Raw genomic sequence first — 22012 nt, forward strand, 5'->3', positions numbered from 1 at the left:
AGGACTCCACCTCTGGGCTTCCACTGTAGGGGCATGGGTTCTATCCCTGGTCAGGGAACTAAGATACCACATGCCGCGATCCCACATGCCGTGAGGGGTGGCCAAAAAAAAATTAAAAAACGATTCGTCTTCTAAGGTGTATTTTAGACAAGTCAAATCCTATGTTCAACAAGTGCTAATAAACCCTTCACTTAGGCCTCAGTACCTGGGACTAACTTTATCAGCCCAAAACCGTCATATTAACCCAAAGGAACCAACTAGTTAGACCAGTAACTAAAGAACTACTTTGACAACTAATTACTTTAATATAAAATAAGAATTCGTTACTTGTATAAACTACAATCCAGAAAACCACACAAAACAGCTCCAGAAACCAAATGGATCTGGGCCAAATTCCATGTCCCAACAGCTTGTTTCTATCAGCATTCATATTTACTGAGAGAAAACAGAGCCAACTTAACACTTTCGAAAGTCATTAGACCTGCCATCAGACAGAACTATACAGAATATATTTACATACCACGAATAACATCCTCAATTGTAAATGTATTCAAAGCACAACAGTTAAACATCTTCCATAGCATTTTTTTTTATTTTACCAGTTTAATGATTAATATAATTTAGAGGCAAGAGTTTCCTTGTTCAGCAAAACAAGCAGCACTGCCCTTTCTTCTGGTAGGATAAATGATGAATATGTTTGTCCCTTGGCAGCAGGATGACTTTTATTTTCCAGTTGGAAGGCATTTCCTCAGCCAGGACAGTGACAGCAGACATTAGCTGCTAAGTAGCTTAAGGACCCTGTTTGACACAGCTTTTGCTAGACTCTGTATTCCATATGTCTGCCACCATTGCCAAAAAGGAAACTGGTTTATTTAAGACACATGCGACAGACACTAGCCAAATCCACACTGCACTGACCAGTGAGGTGGCCACCTCTAACTGGAGGACACTGTCACATACCAGGCAAAACTTTAGTTTTTTTCCAGTACTACTGGGTGGTGTCGACAGCTCTAGAGGAATGAATGGGCTATGATGCCTTTTTTAAAATTATGAGTAGCATGTCAAAATAAAAGAGAAATATAAGTGCAAAAGAAGAACGTTTAACAAAGACAATAGGAATTTAGAGAGTTTGTACCCAGCTATTAAATATTATTCCTAAGACCCAGAGAGTTACATATTTTAAACAAGTACTACGAGGGCCATTGTTAGTCTTCATTGTGGATTTTTGAAAACAGAAAAGAGCACCCCTTCCTCCAGGCCAGTGCAACTCAGACCAAGGGCCTTACTCGTAACTGATGGCCTTCTTAACTGCACAGCGCAGCCCTGGCCCCAATTCATTCCCTCACCTCGTGGGCTACCATCCCCTGAAAGCCATGTGCAATGGTCCCAGTGCCAGATGCAACTAATTCACACAGGAACTACACGCTATCTCTAACTTCTCAGCTCTTCACGAACCTCAACCATTTCCAAACTCGTGCCACTGGAAGGAGGAAACTTTTTTTTTTTTAAATAGAAAGGATGATTACAACATATGTCTGGTTATTTTTCTAAATGCTAACAGCCAGGATAATTTGGGAAAGTGTGATGACACTTAAGAGCCAGAGGCAAAACTATTTTGAGGCAGAAGAATCCAAATTTACCAGCACCCCCTTGACTAAATCAGTGAGGATGCAAGACCACAGGACTGGCACTTTCAATTAGATCCAAAGTATACTTTTTCACACTGGAAAAGGTGGCTAAGTAAAATAAAAGAGGTGAGGGAGCTAGAGTGTAAAAATGTTAGGTACGCGGGTGAGTTTTTTGTTTGTTTGTTTGCTTTTTTGCGGTACGTGGGCCTCTCACTGTTGTGGCCTCTCCCGTTGCAGAGCACAGGCTCCGGACGCGCAGGCTCAGCGGCCATGGCTCACGGGCCCAGCCGCTCCGCAGCATGTGGGATCTTCCTGGACCGGGGCATGAACCCGTGTTCCCTGCATCGGCAGGCGGACTCTCAACCACTGTACCACCAGGGAAGCCCAACGGGTGAGTTTTTTGATATCAACTACATATACTTCAATCTATTGCTCTAACATAAAACCTACCAAAGATTCTGTATGCAAAACTGAACCATCTACACTCTAGTTTCTGATCAACAACAACTTGGCCTTTTTAGAAACAGAAATGGGCTTCTGGATTAAAAAGCATACCATAATAGTATTCTTAATAATTCCAAGAAAACCTACAAATAAGAACCAGATCAACATAAAAAAAACTCAGCTCCTCTGAGGTATTAACATACTAGCCTTACCAGCTCTGATCACTTGGGCAAGAGCAAGCAAAAATCAATGCAAATAAAATCAAGTCTGAACATCTGAAGCCAACGAAGCACAAAACAGATGGCCTTGTTTCTCAGGTCAGGCTTTATATCTCCAGGACCAAAGAGAAGTAAGTGAGTTAATAACCAGCTGTCCTAACTGGGCTTCCTGACCTTAGGGCATTACTTAACCACTATGATGACACAGTGAATTACGAAGACTAAATGGGCGTATGAGCAGACAGGGAGCTCTGCAGGGCTCCCTGCCTAAATGAAGGGCATTAAGAATCACTTCATATTAAGCAAAAGCAAAGCAGCTGCTAAGGTCAAAGAGCTTTGAAAAATATACAGAAAGCAGTGTGATACTATTAAGTTAAAGGGGGTGGGGGAAGGCTCCACGTTAACAATTTGATTTTGTTTTAAAGTGAAGATATTTGACCAATGAAGTTACTTCTCCCTCTATGTTCAGACCTAGTGATATCATGTACAATCATCAATGCAAAACTGTATAAAACATGGATGAAACCTATCCTTTGTCTCAAATCTCCAACCCCTGCTTAATAACATTAAGAAATAATCATCATAATATATCCTAAATGATCATCTTTAGAAGATGAAAAACTAGAACTTCTCCAGTTTCCTGGCCCAACTGAAAGAATTCTGAATGCAAGCCAATATACTCAAAGATACACTGTACCCTACACAGCATGGCAGAGATTTCAAGTAACAATTTTTAATCAATTTCTGAACATTCATTTAGGGCAAGGGCTCAAACAGACCAGGGTTCAAAGTCTGGCTTTGCCATTTAATGGGTTTTGCCATTTAGTGGGTTACTTTTGGCGGTTAGCTTACTTTCTTCATTTAAAAAAACAGAAATGACATCTATCTGATAGGGTGGTTATGAGGATTAAAATAGATAATTTGTGTAACATATGCTGCGAGGTACACAGAGAGCACTCAATAAGGCCATTTATTTAATTAAAGGAGATTTGGTTATCTTAAATGATACATGACCACCATTTAAGATCCACAAGTCCCTGGAAGCTTGGAAAGAGAGCCCTCAAACAGAGGTCTATAAACAGAAGGAAACATTATACCAAACCAAGGTAAGGGAAACAAACACCTCAGCAGCAAGACAAAGGCACTCTTAACAATGAACTTCAGGGACTTCTCTAGCGGTCCAGTGGTTAAGACTCCATGCTCCCAGTACAGAGGGCACAGGTTTGATCCCTGATTGGGGAACTAAGTTCACGCATGCCGCAAGATGAGGTCAAAAATTAAAACAAACAAACCAAAAAAAACAATGAACTTCATTCAGTGAAGGATAGTCCTCATGCGAAGGAAGCTGCTCAGAAGTGAAAGTCTGGTAGCCATGTCAATAGACACTAAAGGCGGATTCTTTATAACTAAAGAACAAACGATACTTAAATGGTTCTCAAAACTGAAAAGACAAGGTGTATTCAGTAGAACAAGATGCAGTCATTTTAAGATGGTAAAAACTGGAGGCTTCTATGAAAAAGTCTTCTATTATTTTATTTATTAATTTATTTATTTAATTTATTTATTTTTGGTTGTGTTGGGTCTTCGTTGCTGCGTGCAGGCTTTCTCTAGTTGTGGTGAATGGGGGCTACTCTTTGTTGCAGTGCACGGGCTTCTCATTGCGGTGGCTTCTCTTGTTGCAGAGCATGGGCTCTAGGCGCACGGGCTTTGGTAGCTGTGGTTCACGGGCTCTAGAGCGCCGGCTCAGTAGTTGTGCACAGGCTTAGTTGCTCCACGGCATGTGGGATCTTCCCAGATCAGGGCTCGAACCCGTGTCCCCTGCATTGGCAGGCGGATTCTTAACCACTGTGCCATCAGGGAAGCCCAAGGAAGTCTTTTATAATGCATTTAAAAAAAAGATATATTCTATTTACTAACAGACATCTGAATGTCCAAGTAGTTTTGCCTCTAACTCTATGGATTTTAATTGGGAGTCTCTCAAATTTTCAAGGTAACGTATATCCCAGTCTAAGGCAATTGGTAGAACAAAGATGCTTCATTACGAGTACCACTTACCTACTGCTTAACCAGCCCATCTTTGTCAAAAAGACCTAAAGTCTCTAATCATTTTCTTTCAAAATATATATTTTAAATCGTGCTATTTAGACATTTAAAAAATAAGCTTATAGATATGTCTATTAAACCGGTCTCCCATCAGAAAGCAAATAAGATAACAAAAGCAAAAAAACACTGTATCATTTGTACTTAATTATATTAGATGTCTAAGTTGTTTTATCTGGAAAATGGCATTTATATACAATATAATAGCAACCTCTGCATTGGACAACTTCTGCTACAAAAGAGGAGAAGAAATATAAACAACTAGAGTTTCACCAAACCAAGTATTATTCATCAGTTTCCTATCATTCATTTAACATACTAATTTAGTACGATACCAATAAACAAAACAGATAAAAATCCCTGCTTTCATGGAGCTTACTTTCTAATGGAAGAAGAAACCTAGTAGGCTATTTTTCGGGAACAAATTCTATTTTGATTGATTTTAGTAAAAGCTTACTAAGATAATATTAAAACTAAATAGTATGGATTTTAACCGACATAACATTCTAAATAACAGCACTTTATCTTGAAGGACCTCCACTTAGCCTGCAGCTAAAACTAATTGGTGCCTAATGGGTTTTTTTTTTTTTTTTTTTTTGCGTTACGCGGGCCTCTCACTGTTGTGGCCTCTCCTGTTGCGGAGCACAGGCTCCGGACGCACAGGCTCAGCAGCCATGGCTCACGGGCCCAGCGGCTCCGTGGCATGTGGGATCGTCCTGGACCGGGGCATGAACCTGTGTCCCCTGCATCGGCAGGCGGACTCTCAACCACTGCGCCACCAGGGAAGCCCCCTAACAGTTTTTTGTATGATCACATTTAACCATTACACCAACTTTATGTGGTTATTATATTTTCCAGAAGAAAACGAGGCTTCATTAACTTGCCCAAGAGCACACAGTTAGTGGCAGAAGCAGAATTCTTAACCACTAACCAATTAGTCCCATTCATTCATTCAATTAACATTTACTGGGGGCCTTCCACTGAATAGGAATGATGGGAGACTCTGAAGATACAGGATGTCTGCCCTCACCTAGCTTACATGTTAGTACAGGAGACCAAAAACAAACAAGTAAACAAACAGATATACAAAACATATTAAGTATCAAGAAGAAAAGAAACACAGGAAAGTTGAAGAGAAAAGGATGTCAGTGAAGACCTCTCTGAAGAAGTCACATTGAGCCCAGACTGGAAGGATAAAGAAAGAACTAGCTATGAACAAAGGAAGGAAGGATGAACATTCCAGGAAACTGCATTGGCAAAATCTCTGAGCAGAAATAACCTCAGCACTGAACTAAGAACTGAAAGGAGGCTGGTATGGCCAGAACATGGTCTGCAAGTGAGAGAATGCCTTTCTCTCTTTGACCAACATTTCACCTCACTACTAAAGGCCAAATCACAGAGCGCCTTACAGGCAGGGGGAACCATAATTTACTATCCAAACTGGATCATTTTTGACAGTAAAAGGGAGCTCTATTAATAAGATTATGCTAAGACAATAACCAAGATGGTCAAAAGCAGACTAGGACAGATGGTCATCCTACTTACAGGACTTGGAAAATAGCATGGTTTTTACTATATAATGCAATGAGAACCATTTAAAGAGTTTTAAGCAGGGGAGTAACATGATCTAATATATATATGTTAAGAAAATCACTCCTAATATTTTATATGAAAAAAATCTTTTAAGGAACAGATTGAAGGGGGGTAAGAATGGACATAGGAAGCCCAGTTAAAAGGCTGGTGCTGTTTTGAGTATGAGATGCTATCTGGACTAGGCTGGTAGCAGTAAAGAGGAAATAGAATCAGCAGGTTTGCTGATAGTTCGGCTGGAGAGGTGAGAGGGAGAAATGAAGAACAAATCCTAGTTTTCTGGCTTTGGCAGCTATATGGATGGCACTACTATTTTGAAAAGGGAAAGACTGCCTTTTAAGAATCTCTTTTTTCTCTGGACTCAACAGGGCATTGACTTAGAGACAATGTGTATACTGGACCTTTTTTCAAATCCAGGTCAAGTCCAAGAGCTCATGGTAGGTACTGCAGAGTGAGGACCATATAAAACATTACTTATAGTCTTGCTACTGCCTCTGCAGGCCCAATTCTTTCTCACAAACATCAGAAGAATCAAAGCCCTCAGCTAAGTGCACTAATTCTTAGAACCTTAAGTATATTTTAAATCACATAACCTCTACCCAAATCTAATTCCTCCCGATGTAATATGATAAAATTCATTAGATTTAAAAACACTTTTATGAGCTATAGCACCTGGTTCAGGAAATTCAAAACAAAGAAGTGATAGTGAGCTACAGTAACATATTAAAGTGATCTATAAAATGTTAACAAACTACTCTGATATATTAAACTTTTTAAAGTATGGCTACTCTATTGGACAGTGCTGATACCGAACATTTCTGTTTCACAGAAAGATCTATTAGTGCTATTCTAGAGTCTCTAATATGGAAGACTATTAATGGGAAATCATATATAACTAAACAATAGCTTCTCCCAAGCCACGTGGATACCTGGCCGATTTCCAAAAATACCCACTGGATTATCTAAAGCCTGTTAGATATTTTAAAGCAGTCATATTCTATCATATAACACAGAAGCTAATGCATTTAGAGGAAATCAGGTAGCAGGAGTGCTCAGGATTAAAACAACCCACATGCTACCTTTATGGGGTACTTCTGGTAGAAGAGTAAATATGAGCCTTAGCAGCATAGTGGGAGTGCTGGATTGAAACAAACAAGATGCTTTTGGCTTCACCCACATTATCCTAACCTGGTGACAAACCCCTCCTAGTAATGGCTGAGAACCTGTTTAATGCTTGGTTGTTAAGATACCCGCTAATGTTGGGCTCTAGTGAGTTAACATTTGCACATACCAGACAGGATGTTAACATGAGGTTGGCAGATGACCTACTCTCACTCCTACGTTATAGGCTTAGGAGGTTTTCAAGATGTGCAAATCAAGGTGGGTTATGGATGATTCACTCTGTTCAACACCAGCGGGGAAGAGGCCAAGGCCATCAATCAGATCTGAGATAAGGGAAATATTTTGGTCTAATTGTCTATTTTTATAGGGCTTATGCTTTGCTCCAAAAATATATAGGTAAGAACCAGGATATATATATATTTTTAAATCAAATAAACATACTGGTAAAGCTTTTAATTGCTTCTCTACCCACTGGAATCAGAACTTCCTTCATTAAAATGAAATTTTAATACGGGGGGATAAGGGCATTTGAAAGGGACAGAATCGTGAAAGTCTACTGCCTGGTAATATTAAAATGAATACTTCCGGGCTTCCCTGGTGGCACAGTGGTTGAGAGTCCGCCTGCTGATGCAGGGGACACGGGTTCGTGCCCCGGTCTGGGAAGATCCCACATGCCACAGAGCGGCTGGGCCAGTGAGCCATGGCCGCTGAGCCTGTGCGTCTGGAGCCTGTGCTCCACAACGAGAGAGGCCACAACAGTGAGAGGCCCGCGTATTGAAAAAAAAAAAAAAGAATACTTCCCATTCACTGATGCTCTACAAGGGAAGAAGAAGAAGAAAATGTAACAGCAATTTGAGACCCTACCATATATTGCACAATACCAGGTTCTTTCACATACTTTATTCCACTGATTCCTCACAACCTGAGAGATGGGTATTTTTATCCCCATTTTACAAATGAGGAAAGCTAGACCTAACAGGTCAAACTTTTTTTTTTTTTTTGCCCACACCACGCAGCTTGTGGGATCTTAGTTTCCCAACCAGGGATCGAACCTGGGCCCTTGGAAGTGAAAGTGCAGAGTCCTAACCAGTGGACCACCGGGAAATTCCCCAAACTATTGTCTAAAATTCACATACTTGGTAAGAAATACAATCTACTAAGCCAATGCTTCTCCAAGTGTGGTCTATAAATTGTTATTCGTATGCAAGTTTTGATCAAATTGAACAGTGAAGTTAAACATAGCAAGTTTTTGCCTCTACAAGTTTACTCATTCACTTGCAGATGCTTAAAATTTCCCTGGAGTGGTCCTATTTGTATTTAAACATGTCTATCAGAAAATATGTCCAATAGATACAGTTTGCTCATCCTAGAGATATGTTCTAAGTTTTGCAGAAAAACAGCAGTTTAGCATTTTCTTCTCCCCCTGCAATTGCTTGTACAATAGAGAAGGTTGGGGCATAACAGCAAATGTATATGGAGTTTATTTTGCTAAGTCATTTATATTTATCAAGCTTATCATTAATTTTGGAATTGACAATATGCTTGTCAATAACTCTGGGTGACCAAATATTGCCATATATATATATATATATATATATATATATGAATTTTAAAAGGGAAATTTCCAATATAGTCAAGAGTTATATGAGGAACTATTCATGGGAAAATAACTTCTCAAAACAAATTAGCAATGTTAAGAAATTTTTAAGAAAAAATTTCCAAAGCTAGAGATTTTTCACACAGGAATTAGGCCTCCACGTGTCTATCGGATCAAGTGCAGAGCACAAGGGGATCATTTGGTGAATGATCTCACCTCTAAGTATAACCCATTTTTCATGTTTATATATTAAAAAAAAACACTGAAAATCATACTCTTTGCAGAGACATAAATGGGTGTATATTTTGTAAACCTACCGTTTTTCAGCAATTCAGTTTAATATGATGTTAATAATTACCATATAAGTAAACTTCTTGGATGGTAATTCAAGTCACTTCCATTTCTTTTTTTACTGTTTCCTCTACTTCAACCTTTTCTTTTGTTAAGTCTTAATATCTTGCCCAAATATAATTAAAATAAAGTAACACTAAAAGCATTTTAACTGCCAATGAGTAATGAAACTTGTGAAAACTTGCAGGTACAAAGGAGTGCATGAGAAAAATGAATATGCATTCAGACACATAATTGTTTCCCAACAGGTTTGTTCAAGTTCACAATTAAAAAAACTGAACAGAACTTTAAAAAGTTAGTTGTAAAAATGTCTATTTTAAGTGTCTTTCTAGGAGCTTGTTCAGTTAGAACAGTTTTAAACACTGATCATGACATTCTTTACCCATTGCTGTGCAAAATTCTACTGTAGCAGACAACTTCTGCAAAATGCCCAAGAAGAAATATTATCCTTTTAATAACTCTTTATTATGATGATAGAAAGTTTAAAGACTTTGGAAATACAGATATAAAGGCTCTGTTTCAGAAATCATCTGGGTATACTATACATACATGAGATTAATGCATTTTAGAAAATTTCTCTCTTTACATATGTGTGAATTTTAAAATATAATCATGTATTAGAAAGCACATACATGTATATACATGTTAATTTAAATATATTTAAGTTAATTATGCTGAACATATTGAGGGACAGGGAAAGATGTAAAAGTGGATAGTCTCAGACTTCAAGAAAATATTAGCAGATACTTACAATATGCAAAAGTTTTAACACGTCCACAAACCTGTAAAAAACAGCAATGAGACATGTTTTAAATGAGTCAATGGGGAAACAAATAGTCTTCTGAATTGGAAACTGGATACCTACACTTTCTCTGAGCTCATGATCTCCTTGGCAATATGATGGACTTTACTTTTCATCCCAGTATCTTCACCCTGTGATAAGAGTGCATTAAGAAAACATGAACTCATAAAAGGATAATGAAGATCAGCTTGGAGCTAGTTAGACGTACATTCAAGCTCTGATACTTATAGGTTTCAATTAGAACACATTTCATACTATATAATGTCTCAGATGGCAAACGTGGAGGTTTAGATGTGGTTATTAAACCACGATACACGATTTGCTGAGAGCAATCGGTAATCCTCACCACTATCAACAGTGGACTGATAGACTGCCCCAGGAGCCCCAGAGCCCTGGTGGGGCATACTGTCCAATGGTTCAAAACTGAAGCCACATTCTGCAGCCACTGAAGCCTACAGATATCCCATGATGTGAGTTCCTGGGGTGCACACAAGTAATTTAAGATTAGGAAAGATTCAATAGGCATGTATAAGAGCACTTCACCCTTAGTAAAGCCACTCTAAATCAGGCAACCTAAGTGCCATCTGAAAAGTGCTCTTCACAGTCTATACCACACACAGGCCAACAGCCACAGGCACTCTCAACTTACTTAAAATCCCTTTTAGAAATATGCTCTTACAGTCAAGGCAGTTTTATTCTAAAGAGCTGAAAAGAATATATTTTAATATGTATTGTATGGTGTGAAAATTAAAAGCTCTAGCAGGGACAAAAAATGTACACTTTTGAAAAAAAGAGAGGTGATTATGAATGAGGTCTCAATATTTATGAGAGATTATTGTTGTAGTTGTTTTCATTTAAACACTGATAGAGCTGGCTTTGACTCCAGGGCAGTAGAGGAAAGGAGAAGAGTTTCTCTCCATTTCTATTCTGGTGAAAGATCTGAACACTACATTTACAGAGTGAAGGGCAAGAGAGTAAACAAGGAACAAGCAGTCATAAAATTTCAGGTACTACATGTAAGGTGAAAATTATGACTGCTGCCATTAGAAGGAAAGTGCACTGATGTTTCTGTTGAAGAAATGTCAGATCTGGTTTTAGAAAGAGGCCTCTACATTCATGCTGGCATTGACAATACCAGGACCCAGTTATTTTGTGCTGCACAGAGTGCAGTTGGACAAGGCAATGTCACAATAAGGGTAAAAAGTGACCATGACAGTCCAGTAGTCAGTCACTAATAAAATGACAGGAAAAAAATAATGGTAGTGACTAATTCTTATTTATTTATTTAGGAAGTGAACTCTCAGATTATCTCAAAGTTTTACCCAATGTTTAAGTCTCTAAAATAATAATAGTAACAGTGTGAAATAGTCTTCTTTTCTAAACTGAAATCATGGCTAGGATGCTAGCACATCTGCTTACCTGAGCATCAAGGAAAGGACTACCTTCTTTTTTTTCTTTTTCTTTTTTTTGTATCCATTTGCTTCCTCACACTGTCAGTCTTTCCCCATCCCCACCAGGATAGAACAGCGCTGCATGTGGTGGCCACGGGGGTGCCCCCGCTCAGACAGCCCGTCAAGGGAACCTGCTGCAGGGAGCCAGGCTGACCGAGAGCCTCTAGCTGTTGCACATTCAGAGTCACCACAGCAAGAACATCAGGCCACGAGTCCCGCAGGCTGCCCCCAGCAAGGTTGACCAGGAAAGGGTACTAGAGCCAGGCCCCCCTGCCTGATGCAGACCCCTTAGCAGCCTGATCAAGACTTTCTCAGAACTGCCTTGGCCTGAGGCTGCTCCCCACCCAGTCCCTCCTCCCCTCTCTCCTAGCAGAGGCCACACCTGCAGGGAAGTCAAAGGCTTTTCCTACCACTCCTGCTTCCTCCCTCCCTCTCTCCCTCTTTCCCCTCAAGGCAATTGCCCCAGTAAGTCTCCTGCAAGTCCTGCTGCTGGTCTAACCTTCTTGGCATCTATGCCTAGAACACTGTAGGCAGTCAACAACTACTGTGTGAACGAACAAACCTCTAGAAAGAGTGAGGCTGTGGAAAGTACATGAACTGTAAGTTGCAAGGATAGAAGTTTCGGTTTCTGCTCTGCCATACGTTATTTGTAACCTTAGGAAAGTTTCTGAGACCTGAGCCACAGCTTCATCATCTGTAAAATGAAGATAATACCACCTCTGGCAAGGGTTGTCAGGAGGATTAAACGAAATAGTTTACCTAAGTTCCCTAACAAAAGGTCTCATGAACAACTGTGAGCTCATTCTGCTCCTACCATTTAATGTAGCTACTTCTAAGAATCCTTTGCCTTTCCCCTTCACCAAACTAAATACAGCCCCAAATAATCCTATACACCCACTAGTGAATCCCTTGTCCAATTGAGCCTAACTGATGAATAAACTTTATTTTCATTCTTGACTTGCCTAGGAGAGGCTTAGTGTTTATTTTACTAGATTTTAGAAAGTGAAATCTCATTAGAGATAGGTATCTTAATACTCTGAAACTTAAGCTATTTCCCTAAAGCTTTAAGTAAAACATGCTTTAAAACAAACACACCAATATAAAATCTGAAACTGCAGTTCAGTATCAACTTCTTATGCCTGAGATTTTTAGAGCCACTTTAAAAAATTTTTTAGGGGGACTTCCCTGGTGGTCCAGTGGTTAAGAATCCACCTTCCAATGCAGGGGACATGGGTTCCATCCCTGGTGGGAACTAAGATCCCACATGGTGCAGGGCAATGAAGCCCCAGCACCGCAACTAGAAAGCCGACCTTGTGCCTCAACTACAGAGCCCACGTGCTCTGGAGCTTGCACACGGCAACTAGAGAGGAGCCCACGCACCGCAAGGAAAGATCCCATGTGCCACAGCTAAGACCTGACACAGCCAAAAATAAATAAATAAATAAAATTTTTTAGGACTTCCCTGGCAGTCCAGCGGTTAAGACTCCGTGCTTCCATTGCAGGGTACACAGGATCCATCCCTGGTCAGGAGCTAAGATCCCACATGCTGTGTGGCCTGGCTCAGCCAAAGAAAACAAAATTTTTTTTAAAGTCTGTAGCCTTCTGGATTATGGTGTTTTCCAAGAAGATCCAGCACACAGTGACTTTGTGTAGATTTCAATGTAGCAGTTTTTAGAGAAAGACTTAAGCATGATAATGTATGCACTTGAATGTGCATCCTATTGTAAAAAGCCTCCAAGTGGATAAACTAAATTATTAGCGGTAGTCACTCACAGCGGGGGGGGGGGGGGGGGGGGGCTGGATTAGGAGGTGTGAGGATGAGGGAATCTTTTGTATGCTTCAGTTTTTACAGGATTGGCTACATAAGTTGCAGGTCTGATGCAAAGTGAAATGTAGGCATCTTGTTCAAAATTATTAAGCATATCAAGATTGTGACAGTAGAGCATTAAACGAAGTGAGGGCTGTGTGACTGTACAGGTTGCTGGCTCATGACGCTGCCCCCAAGCCTTTATAATTTTTATTAACCTAATTTTTTATTGAGGTAGAGTTGATTTACAATATTATATTAGCTTCAGGTGTACAACATAGTGATTCAAAAATTTTATAGATTATACTCAATTTAAAGGAATTATAAAATATTGGCTATATCCCCTGTGCTGTGCAATATATCCTTGTAGCTTATTTATTTTGTACATAGTAGTTTGTGCCTCTTAATCCCCTACCCCTATCTTGCCTTACTTCATTATCTGCAAAAAAAATTGTTTTTACCTGTTTCCAGAATTTCAGTGTCAGAACCAATGTATAAAAATAGATGCAGTTTAATGAAAGGATGCTCAACATCACTAAGCATTAGAGAAATGCAAATCAAAACTACAATGAGGTATCACCTCACACCAGTCAGAATGGCCATCATCAAAAAATCTACAAACAATAAATGCTGGAGAGGGTGTGGAGAAAAGGGAAGCCTCTTGCACTGTTGGTGGGAATGTAAATTGATACAGCCACTATGGAGAACAGTATGGACGTTCCTTAAAAAACTAAAAATAGAATTATCATATGACCTAGCCATCCCACTACTGGGCATATACCCTGAGAAAACCATAATTCAAAAAGAGTCATATACTACAATGTTCACTGCAGCACTATTTACAATAGCCAGGACACGGATGCAACCTAAGTGTCCATCCAACAGATGAATGGATAAAGAAGATGTGGCACATATATACAATGGAATATAACTCAGCCATAAAAAGAAATGAAATTGAGTTGTTTGTAGTGAGGTGGATGGACCTAGAGCTTGTCATACAGAGTGAAGTAAGTCAGAAAGAGAAAAACAAATACCGTATGCTAAAACATATATGGAATCTGAAAAAAAAAAAAAGATTCTGAAGAACGTAGGGGCAGGACAGGAATAAAGATGCAGATGTAAAGAATGGACTTGAGGACACGGGGAGGGGGAAGGGTAAGCTGGGACGAAGTGAGAGAGTGGCATGGACATATATACACTACCAAATGTAAAATAGCTAGTGGGAAGCAGCCGCATAGCACAGGGAGATCAGCTCAGTGCTCTGTGTCCACCTAGAGGGGTGGGATAGGGAAGGTGGGAGGGAGATGCAAGAGGGAGGAGATATGGGAACATATGTATATGTATAAGCTGATTCACTTTGTTATACAGCAGAAACTAACACACCATTGTAAAGCAATTATACTCCAATAAAGATGTTAAGAAAAAGTTATTATTAAAAAGAAACAGATGCAGTTTAACAATGAATGAAGCTCTTCTGAAAATTACAGTTTAATGATTTTTTAAAGTATGTCTGTTTATGTTCTGTATACATTAAAACACTTTTATTAACTCAAAGCATTGGTGACATTTAAATGAGTAAATAGGAAGAGGATTCCTCAAGGTTTTACACCATGCTAAAATTTAGGTTTTCTAAATTATAATCATTTCTATGCTCATAAGAAGTCACACAGATATAGATATAAAATATAAGAACTTTATTTTTAGATTTCTTTTTTTAGCGTATCACAAACCACTGAATCGAACATGGTAGTAGAAGTCCTGGAAGTGAAGGAGATGAAACACAAGGAATATATAAAGTGAGAATTGGACCAAGAGCAGAATCCCAAAGAACACCCATTTAAAACAGGGATTTGCCAAGCTTCAAAGTTGATTATTAGCAGAGTTGGGACGAGAACACAGATTTCCCAGTATCTATCCAAGAAATCCTATTACACACTGAATCTCTCTTCATTATCTACTGCTAATCACTGCTACACATATACCCACGTATATCTCCTCTCCTCTCCCCTCAAGATTTTACAAATCCAAACATTCTGCAATCTTTGGTTTAAATCTTTTTATGAAACAAATTATTATATATAACATTAAAGTTCCCCTCCTTCTCCAGGAGTAAACACTAACGTCACAGTGTGCATTTGTTGCTTCCATGTTTTCATATTTTACTACAGAAGCATTTACATACAATATCAAGAAATCCTAACCCTCCATCAGAATATAAGTATTGTCATCCAAAAAATATTCAAAGTAAGCTATGAAATCAACTACTTACAAAAATAATCTTTTTTTTTTTTTTTGGCCGTGCCACGCGTCATGCGGGATCTTAGTTTCTTGACCAGGGATTGAACCCGTGCGCCTGCATTGGAAGCACGCAGTCTTAACCACTCGACCGCCAGGGAAGTCCCCAAAAATAATCTTTAAAGAACAATCAGTTATTAATTCAGTGTGAGTAATAGTCTGGTCTAATTAGCCTTGCTACTTGACTTTAGCTCCCAAACTCTATTTTTTAAAGGGACAATTAGATAGATGAATTTGACCCCTATCCCCCATTCATTCCTCTTTTCTAAGACAGGTTGTTGAATGATTGTTACTAACAGGTTGGATAAATTCTGCTCAACTGAACAACTCCATTCACTTACCTTTTAAATGACATGTAGATAACATTCCTCAGGAAGCGGTCCTAAGCACAGCCTTATCTTAAAGACCATGTATCAGTCATGCACTAATAACCATGGCTATGTATGCCATACACGTATACACACACAGATAACTGTTATTTTGAAAAATATTTTAGCAAATCAATGCTTTCTAACTATTATAATGATTTCTCTATGTCGTCTGTAGCTAGGAAGGAAGTTTAAGATTTGTAAAATACAGTATGCCTTTTAAAAATTAGACAGCCAGAAGAAATGCGTTAAAAATTAAAAACAGAAACCTAAACCACCGAAAGAACTGAAGCCTTGGTACTGCACGCTCCATTTTCAAATGATGTGAGGTCCCTTAAAGGTCAAGAGGAGGTTTTATTACTAGCTTTAAATAAATCTAGGCACACTACAGGTGCTGAAACATTTAATAAGTAGAACCACTTAAAATGTATATCAGCTCTATACAAAATTTTCAAGTAGATGTACTTTATTTTTGGCATCTACCTTTTATTTCCTTTCCTCTTTTTATCACTCTCCCCTTGTTAAGACTCTACTCTGAAACTTTTTTTTCCCCCCCTCTTCAGGACCTTGCTCTGCCGGGGCCTGGGTTAAAGAGAATTGTGCAGAGTGACTCTATAATAATGTTATCCCTAGGCAGATATTATAGCAGGGGACAACAATACTTTAACTTAGGAGAACAACTATGGTGGGCCTGAGATTCCTCATCTGTAAAATTAGAGTGTTGAACTTTCAACCTTAAAATTCTGATATTTAAACATTAAATATCTCAGATCTCAGGTGTTGCATGGCAACTCAGTGAGACAAAGGGTGACAGTGATTCAGAGGCAGCACTGAGAGTGGTGACTATATAGTATGTGTTTCTTTTCTAGAAGCTGAGATTATAAATTTTGGGGGAAAAAATGGTAGGTACTGGCATAAAGACAGATGTGTAGATCAATAGGAAAAAAATTGAGAGAAGTAAACCCTTAAATTTATGGTCAATGGATTTTTTTTAATTTCTTTTTTTAATGTATTTATTTATTTATTTGGTTGCCCCGGGTCTTAGTTGCGGCTTGCAGGCTCGTTAGTTGTGGCATGTGAACTCTTAGTTGTGGCATGCATGTGGGATCTAGTTCCCCAACCAGGGATCGAACTTTGGCCCCCTGCATTGGAAGCACAGAGTCTTAACCACTGCGCCACCAGGGAAGTCCCTGGTCAATGGATTTTTGACAAAGTTGTCAAGGCAATTCAATGGAAAGATAGTTGGGGTTTTTTTCTTTATTTTCAACAAATGGTTGAACATTGCTGGAACAACTGGATATCCACAAGCAAAAAGATGAATTTATACTCTACCTGACACCATATACAAAAATTAACTGAAAATTTATCATAGAGTTAAATGTAAGACCTAAAGTTATAAAGCTTCTAGAAGAAAATCTTTGTGACTTTGGTTTAGGCTAACAGTTTTTAGATACAACACCAAAATCATGATCCATTAAAAAAAATATATTGATAGACTGAACGTCATATGTTAAAATTTTTTATGCTTCAAAAGATACCATAAAGAAAATAAAAACAGGGCTTCCCTGGTGGCACAGTGGTTGAGAGTCCACCTGCCAATGCAGGGGACACGGGTTCGTGCCCCGGTCCGGGAAGATCCCACATGCTGCAGAGCGGCTAGGCCCGTGAGCCATGGCCGCTGAGCCTGCACGTCCGGAGCCTGTGCTCCGCAACGGGAGAGGCCACAACAGTGAGAGGCCCGCGTACCGCAAAAATAAACTAAAATAAAATAAAAAGATATGCCATAGGTGAGAAAAAATACTTGTAAATCATGAATTTTGTATCCAGAATACATAAAAATTCTTATAATTCAATAAAACTCTGTTAAAAATGGGTAAAAGAGGTGAATAGACATTTCACTAAAGAAGATATAAGAAGAGCCAATAAGTATATGAAAGATGTTTAACATAATTAGTCATCAGGGAAATGCATTAAAACCACAATGAGATATCACTTCATACCCACAGAATGGTATAATCAGAATTCAGAAAATAGCGAGCATTGGTGAGGATATGGAGAAACTGGAACCTCACGGTAGCCCTTACTCACATATTGTGATTTAGGGTTTTAGCTGTCTCCTAATATCACTGAAGGCAGAGTTTATATTTCTTATCCTCCTTGTTATTCTGAGATCATGCCCAAAAGGAAGAATGTACCATTTTTACTCCATCATTTAAAAATCTGACGTTAGTAATTCAATATCCATAATTTGATAGCAAGGTTAGTAGTAGAAAACAGCTCCACCGTCAGCTAATTCACTGCTCTACAGCTGTCTGAAAACATTACTGATCACTGAAACCACCAGGCAGCTCTTAAATTTCAGATTCCTAGGTAACTGTCTTGGAAATTCTGATTTCGTAGTTCTGAAACGGGGCATGAAAGTAGATGTTAGAAGAGGAGATTAAAGATAAATAAGAAATAGCTCCAGCCTTCAAGAAGTGAACAAGGGATCAAACCATGTATACAAATAACTATACATAAGGACAACTATGAAATGTGCTGATATCTTGAAGGAGGGAAGGATCATAATCAGCAAGTGGTGTAATCATAATCAGGAAAAGATTCATAAGAAATAAAGCATTTTAGGGGCAGGACAGGAATAAAGACGCAGATGTAGAGAATGGACTTGAGGACATGGGGAGGGGGAAGGGTAAGCTGGGACGAAGTGAGAGAGTGGCACAGCCTTATATACACTACCAAATGTAAAACAGATAGCTAGTGGGAAGCAGCCACCTAGCACAGGGAGATCAGCTCGGTGCTTTGTGACCACCTAGAGGGGTGGGATAGGGAGGGTGGGAGGGAGATGCAAGAGGCAGGAGATATGGGGATATATGTATATGTACAGCTGATTCACTTTGTTATAAAGCAGAAACTAACACACCACTGTAAAGCATTATACTCCAATAAAGATGTTAAAAAAAAAAAAGAATACAGCATTTGATGGCCTTCAGTCACTCGTTGCTACGTACTGTATATACCTACTGACCAAAGCCAGAAACCTGGATTCTACCTTCTTCTCCACACTCTATGATCACAATTAAGTTATCAAGCCCTGTTGATTTGTGCTTCTGAATATTTTATTAATCCTTTCCTCTCCTTCCATATTGCCTCCTTATTTCTTGCCTACATTACTGCAGTAACCTAGGAAGTGGCTTCCTAGCTCTAGATTTACCCCACTGTAACCCATTCTCTCCACTGCCACCAGAGGTACTAGCTCTAAAATGCAAATATAATCACATTAGTTCTCAGGTTGAGCTACATTAGCAGCTCCCTATCACCTATGGGCAACAAAGACTGAACTTTCTTTGCTATGTTTAGAAGACACTCCACATTGTGTCCAGTTATCTTCACTAGTTTCATTCCTACTCCTCCACACTGTGTATCCAGCCAAATTGCAACCACGTTGCAACTCCAAGTGTGCTCTGCCCTTACATGTCTGTCCTTCTGCTTCAACATCCCTCCTCACCACCTCCCCCTCTCCCAAAGATTTCTGCTTGGCATACTTCAACTCATCCTTTAAGGTGACAGGCACTCAAAGGATCCCTCCTTTATGAAGGCTGCCTTGATATTCTCTCCCTACCATCCCCAAATGACAAGATTATTCCCTCTTTTTTTTTTTTAAATTTTTTTTGGCCGTACTGCTCAGCATGCAGGATCTTAGTTCCCCAACCAGGGATTGAAACCGCGCCCCTTGCAGTGGAAGTGCAGAGTCTTTAACTGCTGGACTGCCAGGGAAGTCCCAAGATTATTCTCTTATTAGTGGAGAACTTTTAGGGCTTAACCCAGTGGACTGCGTTTAGTTGCTGACACATCTGGATTCTCTCTAGTCTGTGATCTTATTCACCCTTGCCCCCTTCTGTGCAGAGCGCAGCGCCTGGTTCACTATGCACTTAAGATGCCTGAATAAGCAAGTGTACAAGGGTGGCTGCCACCTTCTCAGAATCTAAGACCAGAGCACATTGCTTCTGAATATGTGTTGAGTAACATGAATATGTAAACTGAAACAAACGAAAAGCTCATTATAGCTATTTCATCATGTAAAAGGGTAGGGTGTTGGACTAGATGATTAAGGCCTTTTGCAATTCTAAAATTCTAGGAATCTGTGTATTCTATTGTCTACTTTACGGCCCGGCCACTCCGCGGCATGTGGGATCTTCCCGGACCAGGGCATGAACCCGTGTCCCCTGCATCGGCAGGCGGACTCTCAACCACTGCGCCGCCAGGGAAGCCCTGTCTACTTTACCTTTTAAAGTAGGAAGACTACAGAGCTAAAGAAGGACAGTCACTATCAGAAAATGATTCAGTGGATTACAATCATTTTCAAAACAGAAAGTCAAAGATAACCAAAACAAAATAAAAAGCTCTATATTAACTTCAACTTGTAAGAACAACGATTCTGACCCAAGTCAAACAATGATGTAAAACTGCGCGAGAGAGGCTTTATTTGGTATCTTAACTTTTCAGTTAATGAAAGTCCTCACTTAAATTACAACGCATTTCAAAGGTGACTACCTGTTAAATAAATGCATCTGCCTAAAGTATACAGTCATGGAAGTTGAAACATGGACCACAAATGAAATTACTTTGTCAAGGCCATAAAATAATTCAAACAAATTCCAAAACAGAACCTTTGATCTGAAATCCAGTTTTATGTTCCGATCTCCTGATAACAGCCCAGACCCAGCTTTGTAAATTCTTAACTCTGTTCTCCTCTTTTCATATTTGTTCATTACAAGTAAAATTCAGTGAAATTTATCCATTACTTTTAAACAGAATTCATAAAAGGCCTCTGCTATATTACCCAAGAGTTCTACTAAAAAGCAAAAAACTGAACAACCAGATCCGCCTGAGAAACATCTCCTTATCATTAAATTATCCCCAAAATGAGGTGACACATGATTAACTTCTAAAAAACAATATTCTCTTAGGTTTTCGCCTCTCTTTGTGAGTGTATATATCAGATGAGCTATTTTACAAAGAAAATTTGGGGGTAAAAAAGGCAGGGAAGTCAATATTTAGGAGGGGTGAACAGTGGTGATATTCTAACCACAATGAAGCAGAATGAATAGATCTCATTTTTAAACAATCATTTATTAAGCACTGAAAGTAAAGACCAAAAAATATAAAACTAAAAACTTGGAGAAAAAAAAAAAATTAGCATGGCTATTCACCCCCACCCCAAACATGTTCCATCAACATCAGTCAGATTCTGGGGACTTCCCTGGTGGTCCAGTGGCTAAGACTCTGTGCTCCCAATGCAGGGGGCCCGGGTTCGATTCCTGGTCAGGGAACTAGATCCTGCATGCCGCAACTAGGAGCCTACATGCCACAACAAAAGATCCCGCAGGCTGCAACTAAAGATCCCGCAGGGTGCAACTAAAAGATCCATGCGCCACAACTAAAGTTCCCGCATGCCTCAACTAAAGATCCCACGTGCTGCAACTAAGACCAGGCGCAGCCAAATAAATAAATAAATATTTAAAAACAAACAAACAAAAAAAATCATTCAGATTCTGGGACTTACACCAAGTTATTAGCAGAGACAGATTTTGGTTAAAAACCTCACTTCAGGAGGTTCCAAGGCAAGTTACTTGCACAAGGCAAGTTATAAACTCCTTTTCTTCATGTGAAAAGGAGAAAAACAGTACATATGTTAGATCTATATCCTAGGATGATTTTGAAGATTCAATGTAATAACCTGCACATAGATAAGCACAGACACACAGGTGTGGTGCAGGGGTAATTTTCTTCCTTTAATGGTGGTACTTTTATCTTTCCAGGAATAACTTTTTGAACATCAGCTTGCTTTTCCTTCACAAAGTTAAGACAAGGGCACAGCAGCACATCTTCTTTCTTTTCTCCTCCTACTAAGACTGAGTCTGGCACTTTCATGACGGAATGTTACTGGCATCTAGACACATATCAGTAATATGCCCATTATATGTCCATGGAATATAGTACCTGTTATGGTTTGAATTATGTCCCTCCAAAATAAATGTTCAAGTCTTAACCCCCAGGACCTCAGAATGTGACCTTATTTGGAAACAGGGCTGTTTCAGATGTAATCAGTAAGTTAAAATGAGGTCATATTGGACTATGGTGGGCACCTAATCTAATCTGATTGTTGTCCTTACAAGAAGAGGAGACACAGACACACACACACATGAAGGGAGCACACCACGTGACGATGGAGGCAGAGA

At 39.3% G+C, this 22012-nt stretch overlaps 1 protein-coding gene across 2 annotated transcripts in view; it reads right to left on the minus strand.

Annotated features, from left to right (window-relative positions):
* The window catches only part of FGD6 (FYVE, RhoGEF and PH domain containing 6), a 109896-nt gene that overhangs the window by 47743 nt on the left and 40141 nt on the right, over positions 1 to 22012 (minus strand). For both annotated transcript variants that reach the window (XM_067697569.1, XM_067697568.1), the window contains exons 4-5: positions 9916 to 9983; positions 9802 to 9832 (exon numbers count right to left, since the gene is read on the minus strand). In XM_067697569.1, the coding sequence (XP_067553670.1) occupies positions 9802 to 9832; positions 9916 to 9983 (99 nt within the window). The remainder of the gene's footprint in view (positions 1 to 9801; positions 9833 to 9915; positions 9984 to 22012) is intronic.

Source organism: Pseudorca crassidens, chromosome 11 (assembly GCF_039906515.1).
Source record: "Pseudorca crassidens isolate mPseCra1 chromosome 11, mPseCra1.hap1, whole genome shotgun sequence".
Lineage (NCBI taxonomy): Eukaryota > Metazoa > Chordata > Mammalia > Artiodactyla > Delphinidae > Pseudorca > Pseudorca crassidens.